The sequence below is a fragment of the Chrysemys picta genome, chromosome 1, assembly GCF_011386835.1.
Source record: "Chrysemys picta bellii isolate R12L10 chromosome 1, ASM1138683v2, whole genome shotgun sequence".
NCBI classification, from domain to species: Eukaryota; Metazoa; Chordata; order Testudines; family Emydidae; genus Chrysemys; species Chrysemys picta.
This window is the reverse complement of record NC_088791.1, coordinates 156,995,781-157,014,684: the sequence shown is the minus strand read 5'-3', so window position 1 is coordinate 157,014,684 and position 18,904 is coordinate 156,995,781. Positions and strand designations below refer to the sequence as shown.

General features: G+C 45.0%; 1 protein-coding gene across 9 annotated transcripts in view; it reads left to right on the top strand.

Moving 5' to 3' along the window:
• The window catches only part of CMSS1 (cms1 ribosomal small subunit homolog), a 363,702-nt gene that overhangs the window by 328,073 nt on the left and 16,725 nt on the right, over positions 1 to 18,904 (top strand). For all 9 annotated transcript variants that reach the window (XM_024100596.3, XM_065587686.1, XM_065587674.1 and 6 more), the window contains 4 exons: positions 740 to 846; positions 8,445 to 8,516; positions 11,423 to 11,552; positions 16,659 to 16,718. In XM_024100596.3, the coding sequence (XP_023956364.2) occupies positions 740 to 846; positions 8,445 to 8,516; positions 11,423 to 11,552; positions 16,659 to 16,718 (369 nt within the window). The remainder of the gene's footprint in view (positions 1 to 739; positions 847 to 8,444; positions 8,517 to 11,422; positions 11,553 to 16,658; positions 16,719 to 18,904) is intronic.

Here is an 18,904-nt window from a genome sequence, read left to right as displayed (position 1 = left end):
AGAACATGTCACCAAGTTTCACATTCTTGCTTTTATAAGTAATTAATACTAATAAAGCAGTTTGGACTTTCAGCCTGAGCTATTTTTTCTCAAAGTGCAAATCTTATGTCTTGGGGGAGAGGGAGGGAGTAGCTGACTTCTTCCAAGAGAAATGCCAACAAATCTACCAAGAAAGGGATGTTTTCTCAGCAATCCTATGGTCTAAAAATTATTATTTTCTAGCACTAGTGTTGTCGCTGGTTTGTTGATCTAGCAGTGATTTATTAGGATTGGTCCACAACTGAACATAGGAAATCTTGGGCCATGGATCAGGATCCTGCTTTTACTTGTCTTGAAATAAAGCTGAGCAATGTAACTAAACTGATAGAATTTTAGTTAATAAACAGTGAATGAATATGTTTTTGGCATTTTGCTGAACAAGATTGAAATTTCTTGGAGAGGTTGTAAATGATTATTAATAATACTGCAGGTAGCAGGTTATTCACTGAATTCCACAAAGATAGGAAAACAGATTGTTTTATAGAGCAGAGGATTGAAAATATTAAGAGTGGCTATGGAAGTAATCCTCAATCACTTGTATTTTGGAACTATGTTACTTGCTGCTGAAGTTGTTTCATGTAAATAAACTGGGCATGATGTTACAGCGTCTCCCAATAGAAGCTATTATCACTATTGTTGTACATTTTTCTAATGGAAAATTGAGAGGTGTGTGTAAAAAAAAACTGCATTTTTTTCTCAGATCCTTCTGATGATGAAGAAATGGAAAAATCAACCAACACAAGTAAACCAGTGCAGCCTGACTCAGACTCTGAGTCCAAACCTGCTACATCAAAGAAAAGAAAACAGGTTGGTAAGATTTGTGACTGTATTGATCATAGAGATAATAATGAAATCAGGCTTTTCATCATAAATAAATGGTGCGTTTCTCCACTTACTGTCCTGATCTCTTGCTTAGTACTGCTGTGTTGCCTGCATTATTTGGAAACGATTAGGTTCCAATCTTAAGAGATTTCAGTCATAACTTTAGTCTCATTTTATATAGGTACAATAGGGTGCAGAGCCCATCTCTTTCCCCAGGCTTGAGTCAGGTGACTGTGCAGTGGTGTAGGGCTAAGTGATGTGCCAGTCTTTTAATGTTGACATTGCCTGAAGATTCTTATAGTTTATTATTTAAATATTGTACAGCACCGAGAGAGACAACCAGAATCTGCCCTCATTGAAATGGCCCTTAGACTTGAGTAAGGAATGATTGGGTCCCAGGTGATGGACATTGTTAGAGCCCAGTTTTGCAAAATGTTGAGCACCTTCAACTCCCACTGAAACCAGTAGGAATTGAGGACGCTCAGCATCTCACAGGATGTGCTTAATAATAAAAGATGCAGGAAGCTCACTGACTAACCTGGCAAGTAGGCACAAAGAAGATTCATCCATAACACACTATGGAGTTTAAAAGGTCTCCTAGTATTGTTGCCTTCAAGGTATCATACACGGGAGTGACCTGGATGGATATAAGGGATTAGGAATGAGATAAGAATCTTTCTGCTTTAGGTCATCAGTTTTCAATTTGGCCCAGGTCAGTAGTAGCTAGAAGTTCTAGCTGTATGATGGCTATCCAGTGGCATAGGTGAAGTAAGCTTGTAGTATCATTCCAGCTTGTGATGGACAAGTGTCAGAAACACCACTGGCATTTATTGCCACCTTTTTTGGTGGTCTCTGCAGAGGCACCAAGGACTGAATGGGCCATGGACAGTGAACTTCTGTCCACCTCCTGTTCATGATGGGGGCTCTTTGGCTGAGTAATGTGGTGGAGGCTTAGGCTACCATTGCCCATCCTGTACCTGAGCTGCAGATAAACAGAGGAGTTCAAGGCTGTTAGTACAGCAACTTTTGCCACCACTAACTACAGTTTAACATTTAAAATGAAATAACAGTCATTGCAAAGAATAAGCGTCTGTACATGTAGCACTGCCTCCTACTGGAGGGAATTAGACTGCTTAACTGTGGCCTAGGACAGTGGTTCTCAACAGGGGGTCCATGAACCCTTTTGGGAGGCCGGGGGCCCCCGCGGTTAAAACCCAGAGCCCATACCCCATCCCGTAGGGCTGAAGCCAGGACCCACAGAGTTGAAGCCCTGATTCCCAGCACTCCCCACGGGGTAGCCCTGAGGGCCCGGTGTTTTTGGCACACTCCCCCCCCGCCAACTATACTGCAAGAGTAGGGCAGTCCCGGGGCAGCTCCACCCCTCCACCTCCTTTTCCCGCCCCCTGGCCAGGTTGGAGGTGGGAAGTTGGAGCCGGGCATGGGCAGTGCAGGGCAGCTGTTGCTCTGGCTGGTGCCATGGGGCAGGCAGCTGCAGCGTTCCCTCGTCTCCTGCTGCTGCTGGTGCAGGGGGTTGAAACTGCTTTGCTCACATGGCTGGTAAGAGCCGCCTAGGCAGGGGGACCCAGTTCCGTGGCTAGCAGAGCCCTCGAGGAACAGGAACCACAGGGGAGCTTTCTCAGCACATAGCCCCTAGTACCCTTCTCCCTGCACCCTGAGCTCCCCTCACCCCTGCCTGCACACAGCCCCTAGCTACCCCCCCCCCCCGCCTGCACACAGCCACTAGCTACCCCTCTTCCTGCACCCTGAGCTACCCCTGGGCCTGCACACAGCCCTAGCTACCTCCTCCCTGCACCCTGAGCTACCCTCACCCCTGCCTGCACACAGCCCCTAGCTACCCCCCCACCCCCTCCTGCACACAGCCCCTAGCTACCCCTCTTCCTGCCCCCGAGCTGTTTTCAAACTTTTTGAGCTGAGCCCCCCACCTTTGAGTTATAATTTTTGGTTGCCCCCCTCCCCCAACCCAGACTGGTAGGTGGCCTGCTGAGGTAAGTCGGGGTAGAGGTGGTATTACCTCCATGGACCCAGGCGTGCAGAGTTGGCTCGAGCCCCGCTGGCCCCTGCCCATCCAAAATAGAAGTCAAACTACACCCAAGCCTGAGCTCCCCTCTCCCCCGCTGGGCCCTGGAGTTTTTATAGCATGTTGTAGGGGGCCTCAGAAAGAAAAAGGTTGAGAACCCCTGGCCTAGGACATGTGCTGCTAACAGAGATCTTTGTTTAGTTTAAGGAGTAGAAGCCTGGATTTTGGAGCAGGAGGGCTCTGAGTTTTAGCTAGGGTTACCATATTTCAGCGAGCAAAAAAGAGGACGGGAGGAGCCCCGCCCTAGCCCCGCTCCTGCCCCTCCCACTTCCTGCCCCCCCCTGACCTCCCAACCCTCCCCCCGTTCCTTGTCCCCTGACTACCCCCTCCTGGGACCCCTGCCCCTAACTGCCCCCCAGGACTATCTAAGCCTCCCTGCCTCTTGTCCCCTGACTGCCCCAACCTTTATCCACACCCCCACCCCCAGACAGACCCCTGGGACTCCCACGCCCCATCCAACCACTCCCCACCCCCTGACAGCCCCCCCCCAGAACTCCCAACCCATCTAAACCCCTCTGCTCCCTGTCCCCTGACTGCTCCGATCCCTCTCCGCACTCCTGCCCCCTGACAGCCCCCCCCAGAACTCCCAACCCATCTAAACCCCTCTGCTCCCTGTCCCCTGACTGCTCCGATCCCTCTCCCCACTCCTGCCCCCTGACAGCCCCCCCCAGAACTCCCAGCCCCCTACCCCCCCGCTCCTTGTCCCCTGACTGCCCCCTCCTGGGACCCCTGCTCCTAACTGCCCTCCAGAACCCCACCCCCTACCTAAGACTCCCTGTTCCTTGTCCCCTAACTGCCCCCTCCTAAGACACCCCCCCCCAACTGCCCACCAGGACCCTACCCCCTACCTGTACCCTGACTGCCCAAAACTTTCTCCACTCCCCCCAAAAAGCCCCCCCCCCGTTTCTTGACTGCCCCCTCCAGAACCTCCCTGCCCCTTCTCCTGCCCCCCTTACCCTGCTGCTCAGAACAGGGTGTTGGGCTCTGTGCGAGCCGGACACGTGGCTGAGCTCCCCAGCACAACAAAACCCGGTCCCTGGCCCTGCACAACAAAACCCGGTCCCTGGTCCGGACTGGGTTGCAGGGGAGAGCTGCCCTTGTATCAGCACAAAGTGCTCTCGCTCCCGTTTTGCTACGCTGCATGGCAGAAACCGCTCCCAGTTGCAAAAGGGGAGGGCTGCACTTTGTGCTGAGACACTTGCTCAGAATGCAGGGCGGAGCTCCTCTCCAGCTGCTCCGGAGTCCAGCCCGGGACTTTCCTGCAGCCCTCCCAGCCGCTCGCTCTGCTGTGCCGGGGGAGGGGGAAATCCCGGACATTGTGAGTGCTTTACAAATTCCCCCCGGACGCTATTTTTAGCACAAAAAGGAGGACATGTCCGGGTAAATCCGGACGAATGGTAACCCTAGTTTTAGCCCCACAGCAGCTATGACGCTCCATGTGGCAATGGTGTGCGGCGTCATGAGGCCACAAATTCATTACAGTATCACACAGCTCTTTTGTTGCAAGAAAGGTTGCTAATCAGATATGTTTACAGAGGTGCCTATAATTTTAATGTATGTATTTCACTTGAATACTGCATTTCTGGTGCATATTAAATTGCAGATTTAATCCACTTCACTCCTGTCTAATCAACAATCCAGAAGCTATTTTGTTGTGGCCTTTGTGTATGGAAACCAGTCAGGAGAGAAATGAATGGAATTATTAACATATATATTTTCAGTCCACAGACTATTTTGATAGTTTAATTAATTCATAGACTGTCTGCAGACCCACAATGAAAAGAATAATTTGTCTCCATTTTAAAGCAGGAGGTTGAAATGTTTATTTTGTCAGTAACTCCCAAATTCAGTGGATGGCCTAATTGGAATGTAAACTTTCACTCTCTCTCTCAGACACAAGAATGTTTTCACTTTACATTTTGGTTTTTCAGTAACTTGGCGACATGTGAAGAGATGTTGCATTAGAAACATAACACAGGAAACATTTTATGTTCTGTCTGTGATTAACAAACATGGAATTCATGGCATTTTATTTCATAAATCAAAGGTCTCCGCACAAATTTCCTGTTTTTCTGCATTTTTAAAACTTCCGTCTAAAAATAGCACAAAAATATGCAGAGTACATGGAGCCAGGTCAAAATCAGTGGGCAGTCTGCACAGTACAATTCAGAAGGAAAAAATGCAAATAATTTTTTTAATGGAGATTTGCAAAAAGCTGCTGAATGAGCAAGAGTAGGAGAAAACTTGCAGAAGGGTCTGAAGCTCTGTCTAGATAAGATGCTTAAACTACTGAAGTTTCCAAACTCCAAAGGACACGTATAAGCTTACAGCCATTCACTGTAATTAGGTTAATCCGAACATCTCAGTTATATGTGGTGTGGAGTTGTTGTGTCTGAATAAATTATACTTGTATTCCTGGGCTCATCAGCTCACCAGGCCTACACTGCTCCACTACCAAAAGAGTCTTGTGCATCTAAGGGGAACAAATAGTCAATGAGTCTAGGTTAGTTTCAGTGGAAAATCATTAAAAATAATGGTTCTGTGTACATGTTTCAGTGGAAGACTAGCAATGGAGAGAGAAGCTATAGTCCATACTGTGACAGATATGGCCATTTCCTGCAATATCTGGACAGACCTTACTGAATTAAGTTTATGTATCTTGGGAGTTCATTGTATTAAAAATGCAAATGTTTATGTATTATTGTGGGATTGTATGTACATCTCTAAAGGGGAGACATGACTTAATGTCAACCCTGGGAAGTTGTTATGAGAGCTTCAAAGGACTCTTAACAATGGGCCAAACGAGAATGAATTTTTAGTTGAGTGGGTTTTATAGGAAATACTTTGGAGGGGGGGAATGCAAATTCCCACCTCCGGATCCAACCTTTTGAAGCTACGTCCCAAGGAGAAACTCCTTGTCTGCTGATGAACTGTTCCCAGGGTCCCAATATCAAAGGCCCAAAGTGTATAATGGAGTGACTCACAGATTCATGGGTGTTCTTATTTTGAGCAAAAGGTGTTATGAACCTGTTACCACAGGAAAATTCATGTGTGTGTTTTGAAGGACTGATTCCTACCAGAACCCTTCTGGAGTTAGGGCGATCCATAGGCACTGACTTCCCCTCTACCCAGTGGGTGCTCGCCCCCCTGGCTCTGCCCCACCCCGCCTCTTCCCGTCCCTGCACTGCCCTCGTCCCACCCCCATTTCACCCCTTCCCCAAAGTCCCTGCCCCATCCCGCCTTTTCCCACCCAAGCCATGCCCCTTTCCCGCCCCCACTCCACCCCTTTCCCCCAAGTCCCCGCCCCTGTCCTGCCTCTTCTCCGCCTCCTCCCCTGAGCACACCACATCCCCGCTCCTCCTCCTCCCTCCCAGAAAGTCCTAAGTGCCGCCAAATAGCTGTTAGGCGGCAGGGGGGTGGGAAGCGCTGGGAGGGAGGGGGAGGAGCGGGGACATGGCACACTCAGGGGGAGGGGAAGAAGGAGGCGAGGAGGGGGGAGCTTGGCTGCCGGTGGATGTGGAGCACCCACTAATTTTTCCCCGTGGGTGATCCAGCCCCGGAGCACCCATGGAATCAGCGCCTATGGGGTGATCTCTGGTAAGCTTATTAGCATGTGTGTAGGTTCTTTTATTGTTTTAAAATGTTTTTTTCTCTAATGTTTTCAATAAGACTAGCTTAAGAATAAATGTTCTTGCTCATGAAGAGCTGTGTGGTACCTTCTACCTGTGGGCAGTTACGCTGCTTATTTCCTCTAAGGAGAAGGCAAAGCAGGCCTGCTTAGTCAGTCTGACTTGCTGAAGAATTCACAGTGTGGTCAAGGAACTGTGCAGCCTGGAAAACCCGCAGTCAGAAGGGAGAGAGACTGGAGTCTCCTCCTAAGAGAGGAGACAGCTGAGAAGCCGGGAGCCTAGAGTGGGTGCTCTTGCTTCACCACAAGGGGAAAATACTTGCCCTGAGCTATGACACATACATCTTGAGGGGGGAGAGAAATCAAGAAACTCATCAAACTGGTTTGGGGCAGCAAGTTTAGAATCAATCTTGTGGGTGGGGTGTATATGGGAATCTGGATAAGAAGAGAAAAACTTAGGCTCACAGGAACAGGGAGGTGAGTTGCCTGGGCATTATATTTGTACAGCATCTAGCACAATGGTCTCCTGATCCTGAAGATGCTACCACAATAGAGTAACTTATAGCAATAATTGTTTGCAGTGTTATTGTAGCCCTGTTGGTCCCAGGATATGAGAGAGACAAAGTAGGTGATGTAAGAGCTGTTATTGGACCAACTTCTGTTGGTGGAAGTTACAAGCTTTTGAGATACACAGAGCTTCCACCAACAGAACTTGTTCCAATAAAAGATATCTCACCTACTTTGTCTCTCTTACAACAGTGATAACAGCATAGACAATGGATCCAAAACTTTGTGACCTGCTGGATTGAGATGAAAGAGGTGGGGAATGGACGAGAAAGAGAGATTTCCCTTTGCAGGCTCCATTTATAATCTCGGCCAGAGTTAGGAAGATGGGTTGACTTTAATTTAGTAGTTTAACACATGCTGCCCATATGAGAATCATACTCATGGTGGCAGCTTTTAGGGGCTGTTAGGACTAAGCCCCATTAATAATACCAGCTACCATCTACACCTGCAGTTCTCAAACTGTTGTATATGTACCACTGATGGTCCATGAGCTACCACTATATTTAATTTTCCTGTGACCTCTGGACATGATCTCTCTAATTTGCCACCTTTACAAACTGAGTGCCCATATACTGATCATCCTAAATACATACAAGTGGGGAGACATGAACCAAAGAGACATTTCATGGACTAAAAAGCCAATCTTCATGGAATTAAATGAAGAACAGCGTAGAGCAAAATTTGAAAACATCTCTTGAAAAATGTTACATTATAAACATAAAAGAAAGGAAATCAGAAATACAGAAAAATCATTATTTCCAGTTATTCTCTCCTATCTGTATGGTATAGGTCACCAGCTGGTTGGTCAGGTTGTACCCAATTATTACAAAGGCCTGTTTGGCAAAGTTAGAATGAGTTCTTTTTGTGGATACTGACTAACACGGCTGCTACTCTGAAACCTGTTAGAATGATTGTCTCACACAATAATAGAGATTACATGTATTTACTTTTTGAAAGCTCTGTTCACTTTTTCGTTCTGATTTTTTGTTGTTGTATTAAACATCCTGTAAACCAGATGATAAAGGTGTGCCTATGACTCGTATGTTTCAGGTTTCTGTGCTTTTTTTCTGTTCTGTTACACCAGTGTGAATATGAAGTAGTTCCAGAAGTTACTTCAGATTTACACCACTGTAAAAGAGCAGCGTTTTACTCCAAACCTGTAGATATTATACTTTTTCTCTCTCTATCAGTATCTGAATCTTTGTACCCAACTTCTGCCCCCATTCCATCATGTTCTGTGGTAATAATATCTCTCACGATCAATCTCTTTTTACAACGTCTGCTTTGCAGCCTGCGGAATGTTTTCTAACTCGTCCTGAGGAAAAAGAAGAAAACACTGTGAAGGTGAAAAGGAGAAGGAAGGTATTGGAAACTCCCCCTCTACCCCCCGCCCAACTGAAAGTTCAACACAAATGATCTTTGGGTCTGGATGGGTGCAGTTGCTTTTATAAGATATGTCAGCTTCAGAATAGCACAATGTCAGTGGTGTCCTTGAAATGGTTTTAGAAGCTTGTTTCCCTTGGTGTAGTGTACTGGGACCATAACATTGCAGCCAGTTTTATGAAAGAGAGAAAATCAACTGTCTTAGAAGAGAAACCTTTCTCAACTCCAGTCAAATGCCTGCTTCACATCTACGTACCCAACCACAACCTTGTGTCCAAAGCTGTCTAGAAGAGCTTAATGCAGGGATTGAAAGGGCATTGGGGGAGATAGAATCACCCCATTCCATCCTTTCAGCCAGGCCGCAGCAGTTACTGCATTTCATGGGCAGTAGTGCTTTGGTACCTTTTCTCCCCACAGTATAGCTACTGGGGTCCTTGTTCTGTATTGACCTTCTGACCATGACCCATGCCTGCCCCCAGGGGCACCCTCCACAGACCTGGTGGAGATTATATTGCACCAAGTGTGTTGTCTTTCTGAAGAGACTAACATGCTTAGCTGTCTCACAGAGCAGGTACACAGGGTTTTAATTTCATGTTAGACCTTGTACACACCCCAGGGAATGGGAGGATTTTCCCTTAGATGCAGGTCTGGCATTAATAACCATGTCACTTTCTTTGCAGCCAAAACAAATGCATCCAATGATGCAAATGGGTGACTAGACCTAAAATAAACCTCCAGTTTTCATGCAAACAGTAGAGGCTTAGTTAGATCTTTTTTTTTTCAGTGGCAATATGCCATTAAGTCTGTACACATAACCTGTCAAGTAATCATCATGAAGAATTTATTCTACTGTACTAACATATAGGTCCCAAATTAATGACTCTCTTTTTTATAAATAAATAAATTAAATAAAGTAAAACCCTTTGCTCCTTAAGCATCTGGAATAAATTGGAAGAAAAATAATAAAACTTCCTGTGTGAAGAACATTTTCCCACAGCTCTCCTTGAAGAAAAAGAGTATGATCAGGTGTCCTCGCACTGACTGTTATGGAATTTCTCATTAACATCAGCATCTTCCTCAAGAGAACCATAATTTTCCAGAAGGAATTGAGTGAGTCAGTGAATGACGTAATGAGCCTGTGAAACGGCAGTTATCCCGTGGTACTAAGCTGAATGAGTCTTGTTGATCTTGGGTTATTATCTATTAGATAATTACTCTTTATAAAACATCTCCCAAAAGTGGCCCAGCTTGCAGTCATTACACAGCAGGAACATTTTACTGAATCAGGATGGAACTTGCATTACTGCTGTTCACTGAGTGAAATCACATAGACACGGCAAGGGCTTGTGCCAAAGTCCGCTGCAAATGCTCCCAGTGCTTTCAAAAGGTTCTGGTTCAGGGCCTAAATGTTTTGGGACTGGGCAAAACATTTTCAAGACCTTTCTTAGGGCCAGGTTATGATCTCTTGAGTCCCACTGGTGAGCAGTTAGCTGGGATTGCTTAAGCGAGTAACATGTCACTAACAGGAATAAGGAGTTCACAGTCTGGCTGTTAGGGTTGTCCATATTTTAATACCCTCTGTCATGCCAAGCTGCTTTCTCTGCTTGAAAAGCTCTTGTTTTTAAAAGAAGTAAGATCATTTAAATAAAGAGGGACCCGTGTTCTCTTCCCTTGTCATTCATTTAATGAATTAATTTAGAAAGTGAAGTTATGACTTAAAAGCATGGCAAAACTCTGACTTATTTCAGTGGGATTAAGATCAAGCCCTAAATGAGGGCTTCATTTATAAAATACCATTTTCATGACTGCTGGGTAAAGGTAGGCTGCTCAGAATTTTTAAAAAGTTTGTCACTCTCCTTTATGATGTATGAAAATGGTCTCAAAGTGTCTATATATAATATTGCATTTGAAATTTCAACTGCTGACATGTCCTTATGCTGTACAATCCAACATCCCTGCTCCTGTCTCCCAGTTGGAGACTGAAAACTGTACCTCAGGTTTCAGTCTCCTGAGATATCACCATCCAGGTCCTAGAAAGATCTTGCCAAAATCCTCCAACAAACAGATGGAAATGAGAACCTGGTATTCTTGATGTGATTGCCAACCCTCCAGGATTGGCCCAGAGTCTCCAGGAATTAAAGATTAATCATTAATTAAATATTATGTGATGAAATCTCCAGGAATACACCCAACCAAAATTGGCAACTCTAATTCTTGATATTTTTAGAGCAGTATTGTCAACCCCAATCATTCAAAAATCATGAACTAGGACCCCCAGAATCACGATCAGTTTAAAAGCAATAACATTTCAAATAAATCTTGGGTTTTTTTTCCGTTGCCTGTTGTTTTTTTTTTTGAGCTGCTAGGGTATTCTCTAGTCATGTTTCCAAACTGTTCTATGCAATCAAGAGGGCTGCAAGCTTACCTTTTACATTTAAATGAGAGCTGAGATTCTTCAGTAATCTCTTGACTCCTGTAGCCGGAGCTTTAAGAAAAACACCCATTATTGTAATATTTGTGATATATTTGAGAGATTTGGCAACACTGCTAAAGTAATAAATTAAAAAACCTATCACCCAACTCCTCCCTCAACATAACCTTTGAGAAAATGCCAGTATTGCAGTAGAGTGCATAACAGAGGTACACAGTAAAGATGTTTTGGTTTTTACTTCACAGTGCATCTTCACAGGCTGCGGACCTAGTTCTGAAATTTTCACTCCCAATGAAGCAATTGGAGTTTTGCCCAATTATAAGGACTTTAGGACTGAGTTTCACATGTATAAGATTATGAAGAAACATACTTTTACAGATTATCGTTGGATTTTCAAATAGCAAACACCATATTGAAAATGCCTTACATCTCCTTTTTTTACTTTTGTTTGTAGAAGAAAATTTCTGATATTCTTGCAAAATCATCTCCAAAACCAGGCATCCCTGAAGACCTACAAAAGCTACTTAATCAACACTTTGGTACTAAACGTTCAGTGATTGAACTAGAAGAGTTAAAACTGCCAGGTAAAATGTGCTGTATCAAAGAGATGTCTTGTGCATTTCCTTCTGCATGGGGGATGGGGATTCATCTGTTTTAGGAACTAAAGGATTTCTTAATCCAGATCTCCTGAGTTTTATGGGGTTTTATGAGAATTTTTTCTTGTAGGGTATTGCTGTGCTGATTGAGTTGTGAATTCTTTTGGAATAAGTAAGTGGGTTTGTTTTCTAAATGGTGCAGTTAAGGAAACGAAAGGAAGCATTGTTTCAACATATCCAGTCATTGCAGAACATTAATTTCAGGAAGTTTCTTTTTTGATAGAAGTGTGGGGATTTCTAAATAATGGTTTCCAAGTTACTAAGAGCCAGGAAAATTGGTCTTATTCCTGTGGTTAGTGGAGCTGTACTCAAACATTTAAGATCAGGCTTCACCTGAGCTGAAATAAATTCTAAAGAAGGAAGAATAGTCAGACACCATTCTGAATTAGTTATGGAATGTTGACTACACTGCTCTTTTCACTGTTGGCTTTTTGGTGAGCTATATGAAATGAGTTGGCAGCTTTAGTCTAGCCCTAATGGATGGATTTTGTACCAAAACTGGCTGTTTGTTGGCAGTCTGACTGGAGAGAGACTGGTGAGCCCAGTGATAAAATGAGCAGGGCATGGAGACTGAACTCCCATCTCACTCCACTAAAGGTTTGAGGTGAAGAGGAAACTGTACTGCTGTGCATTTTGTTCTATGACTAAAGTGGAATTAGTTTTCCAGTGCTGTCAATGTGAAGGGGAAGAGGGGGGGTTGTAATAAAAATCCACTTTTCCATGCTGTCAAAGTGGAGGGGAGGGGGGTTGTAATAAAAATCATTACAATTTTCTTTTTGGTTTAGACGGAGAGGCCTCCTTCCCCCGTAGCTTACCTTAACCCCTAAAAACTTTAGCCTAAAAAATTTTGATTCCTTGTTTTGAGCCCAAGTTGTAGCATTAATTCTTGTTGTTGGGTTATATAAGAAGATACTCTGAGCTCCTGTTTATTGATATTGTATACATAGAGTCAAAAGGGCCCCAGTAACAAGTCTGTTGGCTCTTGTTTTATCTCATTGATACTCATTGAACTCTTTGTGCCCTGTGCCCCCACTATGATCCTTTCAGCCAAGCTGCACTCTCTGTTTTTGACTGTTCAAAGCTTGTCTTTCTAGATAATTGCACTCTCTTCCCAGCTTCATGCAGAGACATGTGATCCTAGACTGACCCTCCTTTCTTTCTCTAGGGTTTGCTTAGCTTTCTTCTTGAATCAAGGGAGAGTTTTGCCATCCTGCCGCGTTGCATCCTAAAAAACCAGAGAAGTCTCTTACATCCTCTGTATTGCTATGAAGCACTTACATTTTATACTTCTAAACCCATAGGGTTTTGTGCAAATAACAATACTCTGTCGCTTTCCTATTAAGAAAGGCCTTTAGGCTAGTGAAGTGACCCATTTCCATATGGATTGGGTCTTGGGTTGTTTTTTTCTTTCTTTTCTTGAAGGGGGAATTGGAAGCTTACAAAGCCGAAGGGATTGGTGGCTTCTGTAGCTGTCAAGTCATTCATATCAACTCACTGGGCAGAACAGAGGGCAACTACTTGAAGTTGTTTAGTCGTGTTAGCAAAATACTAAACGTAGATGTTCGGGTTTGAGCCAACTTGGTTTCTGGCTGCTCCAAGCTGTAGTTATGTGGTTTTAATCCTTTCTGGGTTTTTAAAGGTATTGTTAACATCCCGGTTCTGCTGGTTTGGTGAAAATAGTCATTGACCCACAACATGTATTTAGTTTCCTTTTGAAATTGGAAAATTAAGAACTCCGTCCTTCTACATCTTCCTCTGAATTATTCAACATTATTAAATCATTAATATGAGTTACTGTATTCAGACTGGCTAGGCCCTCATTAGCACAAATAATGGCAAAGATAGATTACACAACTGCCCTGAAGGACTGAAGATAGGACAGCACCAAAAATAGACATTTAGTGCTGTGAAATTACTCCTTGTAAAGTATTTTCTACGTTGCCCTTTGGACTCATTTAGTATTGATAGCTTCACCTTTGGAATTCAAACTGCAGTTGAAACCTTAGTGTTTTATCCGACAGTGCTGGGGAGGTGCATCTTGTAAATAAAAAAACCAAATGCATAAATCGAAGACTGATCCTGCAAGGTATTGCGCACCTTCACCTCCTCTTAGACATAGCCCCTCAGTAAACAATTAGGAAGTGATTGTTAATACCAGGGGTCAGATTCTGAATTCTGTGGTATAAACCTAAGACTGCAGCAATAGAAAATCCACCACATGGAGGGTGCAATGATGGAAAGCAGCTTCCTTCAGCAAATTTAGCTGGCAGGGCTTCTGCTGTGCTCCAGCTATAAATTAAGTCTGCCTTCACATCCACCCTGTCAGAAATGGTGAAGTGAGGTTGGCAGCAATAACATAGCCTCCGCTTTGTTTGAATCTGAGTGCTTCCCCTCTTGGGTGCCTGGGGATCAGTTGACAAGAGATAGCTGCTGGGGTTAATTCGGTCCAAAACACGTTAGTGGACAGATTGAGGTGTTAAATCGGGGGAGCCCTGGGCTCGTGGGACCCCCACAACGAGCCGGTACTGAGAGCGTGTGGAGTTGGTCGACGCTATGCCCCGCTCATGAGACAGCTCATGGTGTCCGACAGCATCAGGTGGTCCAGAGACATCTATACGGAACACATCACGGGACACCGTCAATACCAGGTTGAGTAATCGAAACCACCGACCAGGGAAATAACCCACTTCCTTCCCTGACGAACCAAGGGATTCATCCCACCCATGAACTTATTCACTACACTGATACTGACTTGGACTCTTAATACATTCCAGGGGTGGCGTACCCGAGCCCACTTATCCACTGACGCTTTAAAAACTCCCACACCCCAATCTGGGTCTATGCTGGTTACGTGATATGTATGTATCTCATGATCCTTGTAGCCAATACCTGTAATCCCTCATAACTCAAGCCTGACCCCAGATGTACAGTATCTTCCCTCTTAACTTGTGTATGTTTAATTTTAAACATTAACTTGAATAAAATTTTTAAATCTGTTCTGTTCAATGTTTGGACAAGTAACATGCTGATAATTACACGTGCATCCACAATCAAAATGCTTTCTCACGCTCACTTAATACTAATTATTTAAAACTAGGAGAGACAGAAGGAAAGCTGTTAAACTGGCAAGTGAAGCTCTGGTCTGCGATTCAGCTCAAGTTGTTCTGTATTTGCCACTTTGAAATACCTCAGGCTAGAATTTTGTCCCATCCTACTTTAAACCAAATTCTAGGGGGGCACCACAGTTACAGTATCAGAAACAAACTGCCCATTCTTGATATTTCGCACAAATCATGTGGAAGCATATACCTTTTGTGTCCCCCATTGAGGTTTTCAGATTCTCACCAAATTGCCTTTAACTAACACTTTACAACAAGTCATCAGAAAGATTTTTTAATCCTATAGTTTTATCATTGTCAGAATAAAAAAATATTTAATCTACATGATTACAGACACATTACCAAACATACCCCTCCTAAATATATGCTTCCTGGAGTGCCAGGTTTCATGCAGCATAATGATGGTGCGGTAGGGTGCATTTAGAAGTCTGTGTTAAAACTCTGAGTTTGTGCATTCTCACAAAAAGGAGGAGACTAATGGCCATTGACAGCTATTGGTTTAACTGAATGGGGATTAGTGGCTGGGTAAAATTTGGCAGATTTATATCTGGGATGGAGAGAGTGTCATCGAGAGGGCCTCCTAGTGAGGATGGGGAATTAAAATGCATGCCCAGGCCAAGAGGCTCTGGCCCCGGCGTCTCCCGCCCGGCTTGGCTCGGGCCCTGGGGCACTGGCCCCCGGCCAAGTGCCCGCGGCCCCAGCCGAGCACCACGCCCCCAGCTCCCAACCCCAGCCCCAGGCCGAGCACCGCGCTCCCGGCCCTGGCTCCCGGCCCCAGCCCCCGGCCCAGCACCGCACCCCCGGCTCCCAGCACCGTGCTCCCGGCCCGGCCCGGCCCCCGGCCCTGCGCTCCCAGCCCCCGGCCTGAGCACCGCCGGCCCCGGCCCGGCCCCACACTGCCGGCCCCAGCCCCAGTGGCCCCGGCGGAGCACCGCCGAGCCCTCCCTCCCTATTTTCCCAGACATGTCCGGCTTTTTGGGATTTCCCCCCGAACGGGGATTTGAGGCCCAAAAAGCCGGACATGTCCGGGAAAATACGGACGTATGGTAACCCTAGGGACAGCTGAACTGCCAATTGATAGCCTGCTGGGCGGCTGCAGCACAGGGAACTTAGGGAGCAGGAAGCTGATAGGGGTAGCTGATGGGGGGCTGCCAGTCCACCCTGGTTACAAGCCCCCACCAGCTAGCTGCAACAGGCTGCTCTTCCTGCAAGCAGTGAACAAAGCAGGCGGCTGCCAAACGACGTTAGAAGGGAGCATTGCACAACTTTAAACGAGCCTGTTCCCTAATTGATTAGCAACGAAACAATGTTAACCCGGACGACTTTATGTGAGGAGTTACTGTATTTATATAACTGTGATTGAGCATAATTTACAGAGTTGTGCAATGTGAAAGTCCGGAGAGAAAAGTAACCCCATTGATAAGAGGATGACCCACGTCTTACTTTTATTCTATCCAATCCAGATTGTTTTAGTGACTCCTGAATGTACGATTTTCCATGTTAGATTGGACCAACCAGTCATAATGGTTCTGGCTGTGGCTTCTGATCGATGCCACAAAGGCATGTGAAAACCCTCCATTATGTATGTGGTCAGTTGTGTAATGCTATATTTACGGTGGGTGAGGAGAGAAAAATGTTCAGATAATTGAGGAGGGAATTAAAATTGTGTTGATAGATTTTACCATGATTCGGTTAACCAGTTCACAAGCTCATTGCTGTTGCGTAGTGGGGACCACGAAACTCTGCCTTTCCAAAGGGCACTCCACATAGTTTTCAAAGAATAAGCACTGCTGGTAGATTTAATCCAAGAAAGATTTAATAGATATACCTAGTGCTGTACTGTAAACTTATGAATATACTCAATTGTTCTGTTGCAAATCTGGCAACCAAAACATTTTGTCTCTTATGGTTTCAGATTCCTGTTTCCTGCCAGCCAATGACCTCACCCACAGTTTTTCTTCATACCTGAAGGAAAGTGAGTAAAATATTGGTTGCAAGAAGTGTGGAGTTTATTTATAAAAAAATTTTTTTAGTGCAGTATTCAAGAGAAAGTAGAATCCTCATGATATACCCCAGATAGTATGCATATCTGCCCACTTAATAACATAAGAACGGCCATACTGGGTCAGACCAAAGGTCCATCTAGCCTAGTATCCTGTCTTCCAACAGCGGACAATACCAGGTGCCCTGGAGGGAATGAACAGAACAGTTAATCATCAAGTGATCCATCCCCTGTTGCCCATTCCCAGCTTCTGGCAAACAGAGGCTAGGGACACCATCCCTGCTCATCCTGGCTAATAGCCATTGATGGACCTACCCTCCGTGAATTTATCTAGTTCTGTTTTTGAACCTGTTATAGTCATGGCCTTCACAACATCCTCTGGCCTGGAGTTCCAGAGGTTGACTGTGCGTTGTGTGAAGAAATACTTCCTTTTGTTTGTCTTGAACCTGCTGCCTATTAATTTCATTGGGTGACCCCTAGTTCTTGTGTTATGTGAAGGAGTAAATAACACTTTCTTATTTACTTTCTCCACACCAATCATGATTTTATAGACCTCTATCATATCCCCCCTTAGTCATCTCTTTTCCAAGCTGAAAAGTCCCAGTTTTATTAATCTCTCCTCATACGGCAGCCGTTCCATACCCCTAATAATTTTTGTTGCCCTTTTCTAAACCTTTTCCAAGTCCAATATATCTTTTTTGGGATGGGGCGACCACATCTGCACGTAGTATTCAAGATGTGGGCGTACTGTGTATTTATATAGAGGCAATATGATATTTTCTGTCCTATTTTCTGTCCCTTTCTTAATGATTCCCAACATTCTGTTCGCTTTTTTGACTGCCGCTGCACATTTGAGTGGATGTTTTCAGAGAACTATCCATCATTTTATACACATAGTTGGGATTATGTTTACCAATGTGTGTTACATTGCATTTATCAGTATTGAATTTCATCTGCCATTTTGTTGCCCAGTCATCCAGTTTTGAGAGATCCTTTTGTAGCCTTTCGCAGTCTGCCTGGGACTTAACTATCTTGAGTTTTGTATCATCTGCAAATTTTGCCACCTCACTCTTTACCCTTTTCTAGATCATTTATGAATATGTTGAATAGACTGGGCCCAGTACAGACTCCTGGGGGACACCACTATTTACCTCTCTCCATTGTGAAAGCTGACCATTTATTCCTACCCTTTGTTTCCTATATTTTAACCAGTTACCAATCCATGAGAGAACCTTCTTTCTTATCCCATGACAGCTTACTTTGCTTAAGAGCCTTTGGTGAGGGACCTTGAAAAAGTCCAGATGCTTGTTGACCCCCTCAAAGAATTCTAGTAAATTGGTGAGGCATGATTTCCCTTTACAAAAACCATGTTGACTCTTCCCCAACAAATTATGTTCATCTATATGTCTGACAATTTTGTTCTTTACTATAGTTTCAGCCAGTTTGCCTGGTGCTGAAGTCAGGCTTACTGGCCTTTAATTGCAAGGATCACCTCTGGAGCCCTTTTTAAAAATTGGCTATCCTCCAGTCATTTGGTACAGAAGTTGATTTAAATGATAGGTTACGGACGACAGTTAGTAGTCCTGCAATTTCACATTTGAGTGCCTTCAGAACTCTTGGGTGAATACCATCCTGGTCCTGGTGACTTATTACTGTTTAGTTTACCAATTTGTTCCAAAACCTCCTCTAATGGCACCCCAATCTGGGACAGTTCCTCAGATTTGTCACCTAAAAAGAATGGCTCAGGTTGGGAAATCTCCCTCACATCCTCAGCCGTGAAGACTAGGGTTACCATATTTCAGCAAGCAAAAAAGAGGACGGGAGGAGCCCCGCCCTAGCCCCGCCCCTGCCCCTCCCACTTCCCACCCCCCTCAGAACCCCCAACCCTCCCCCCGTTCCTTGTCCCCTGACTGCCCCCTCCTGGGACCCCTGCCCCTAACTGCCCCCCAGGACTCCACCCCCTACCTAAGCCTCCCTGCCTCTTGTCCCCTGACTGCCCCAACCCTTATCCACACCCCCACCCCCAGACAGACCCCTGGGACTCCCACGCCCCATCCAACCACTCCCCACCCCCTGACAGCCCCCCCCAGAACTCCCAACCCATCTAAACCCCTCTGCTCCCTGTCCCCTGACTGCTCCGATCCCTCTCCCCACTCCTG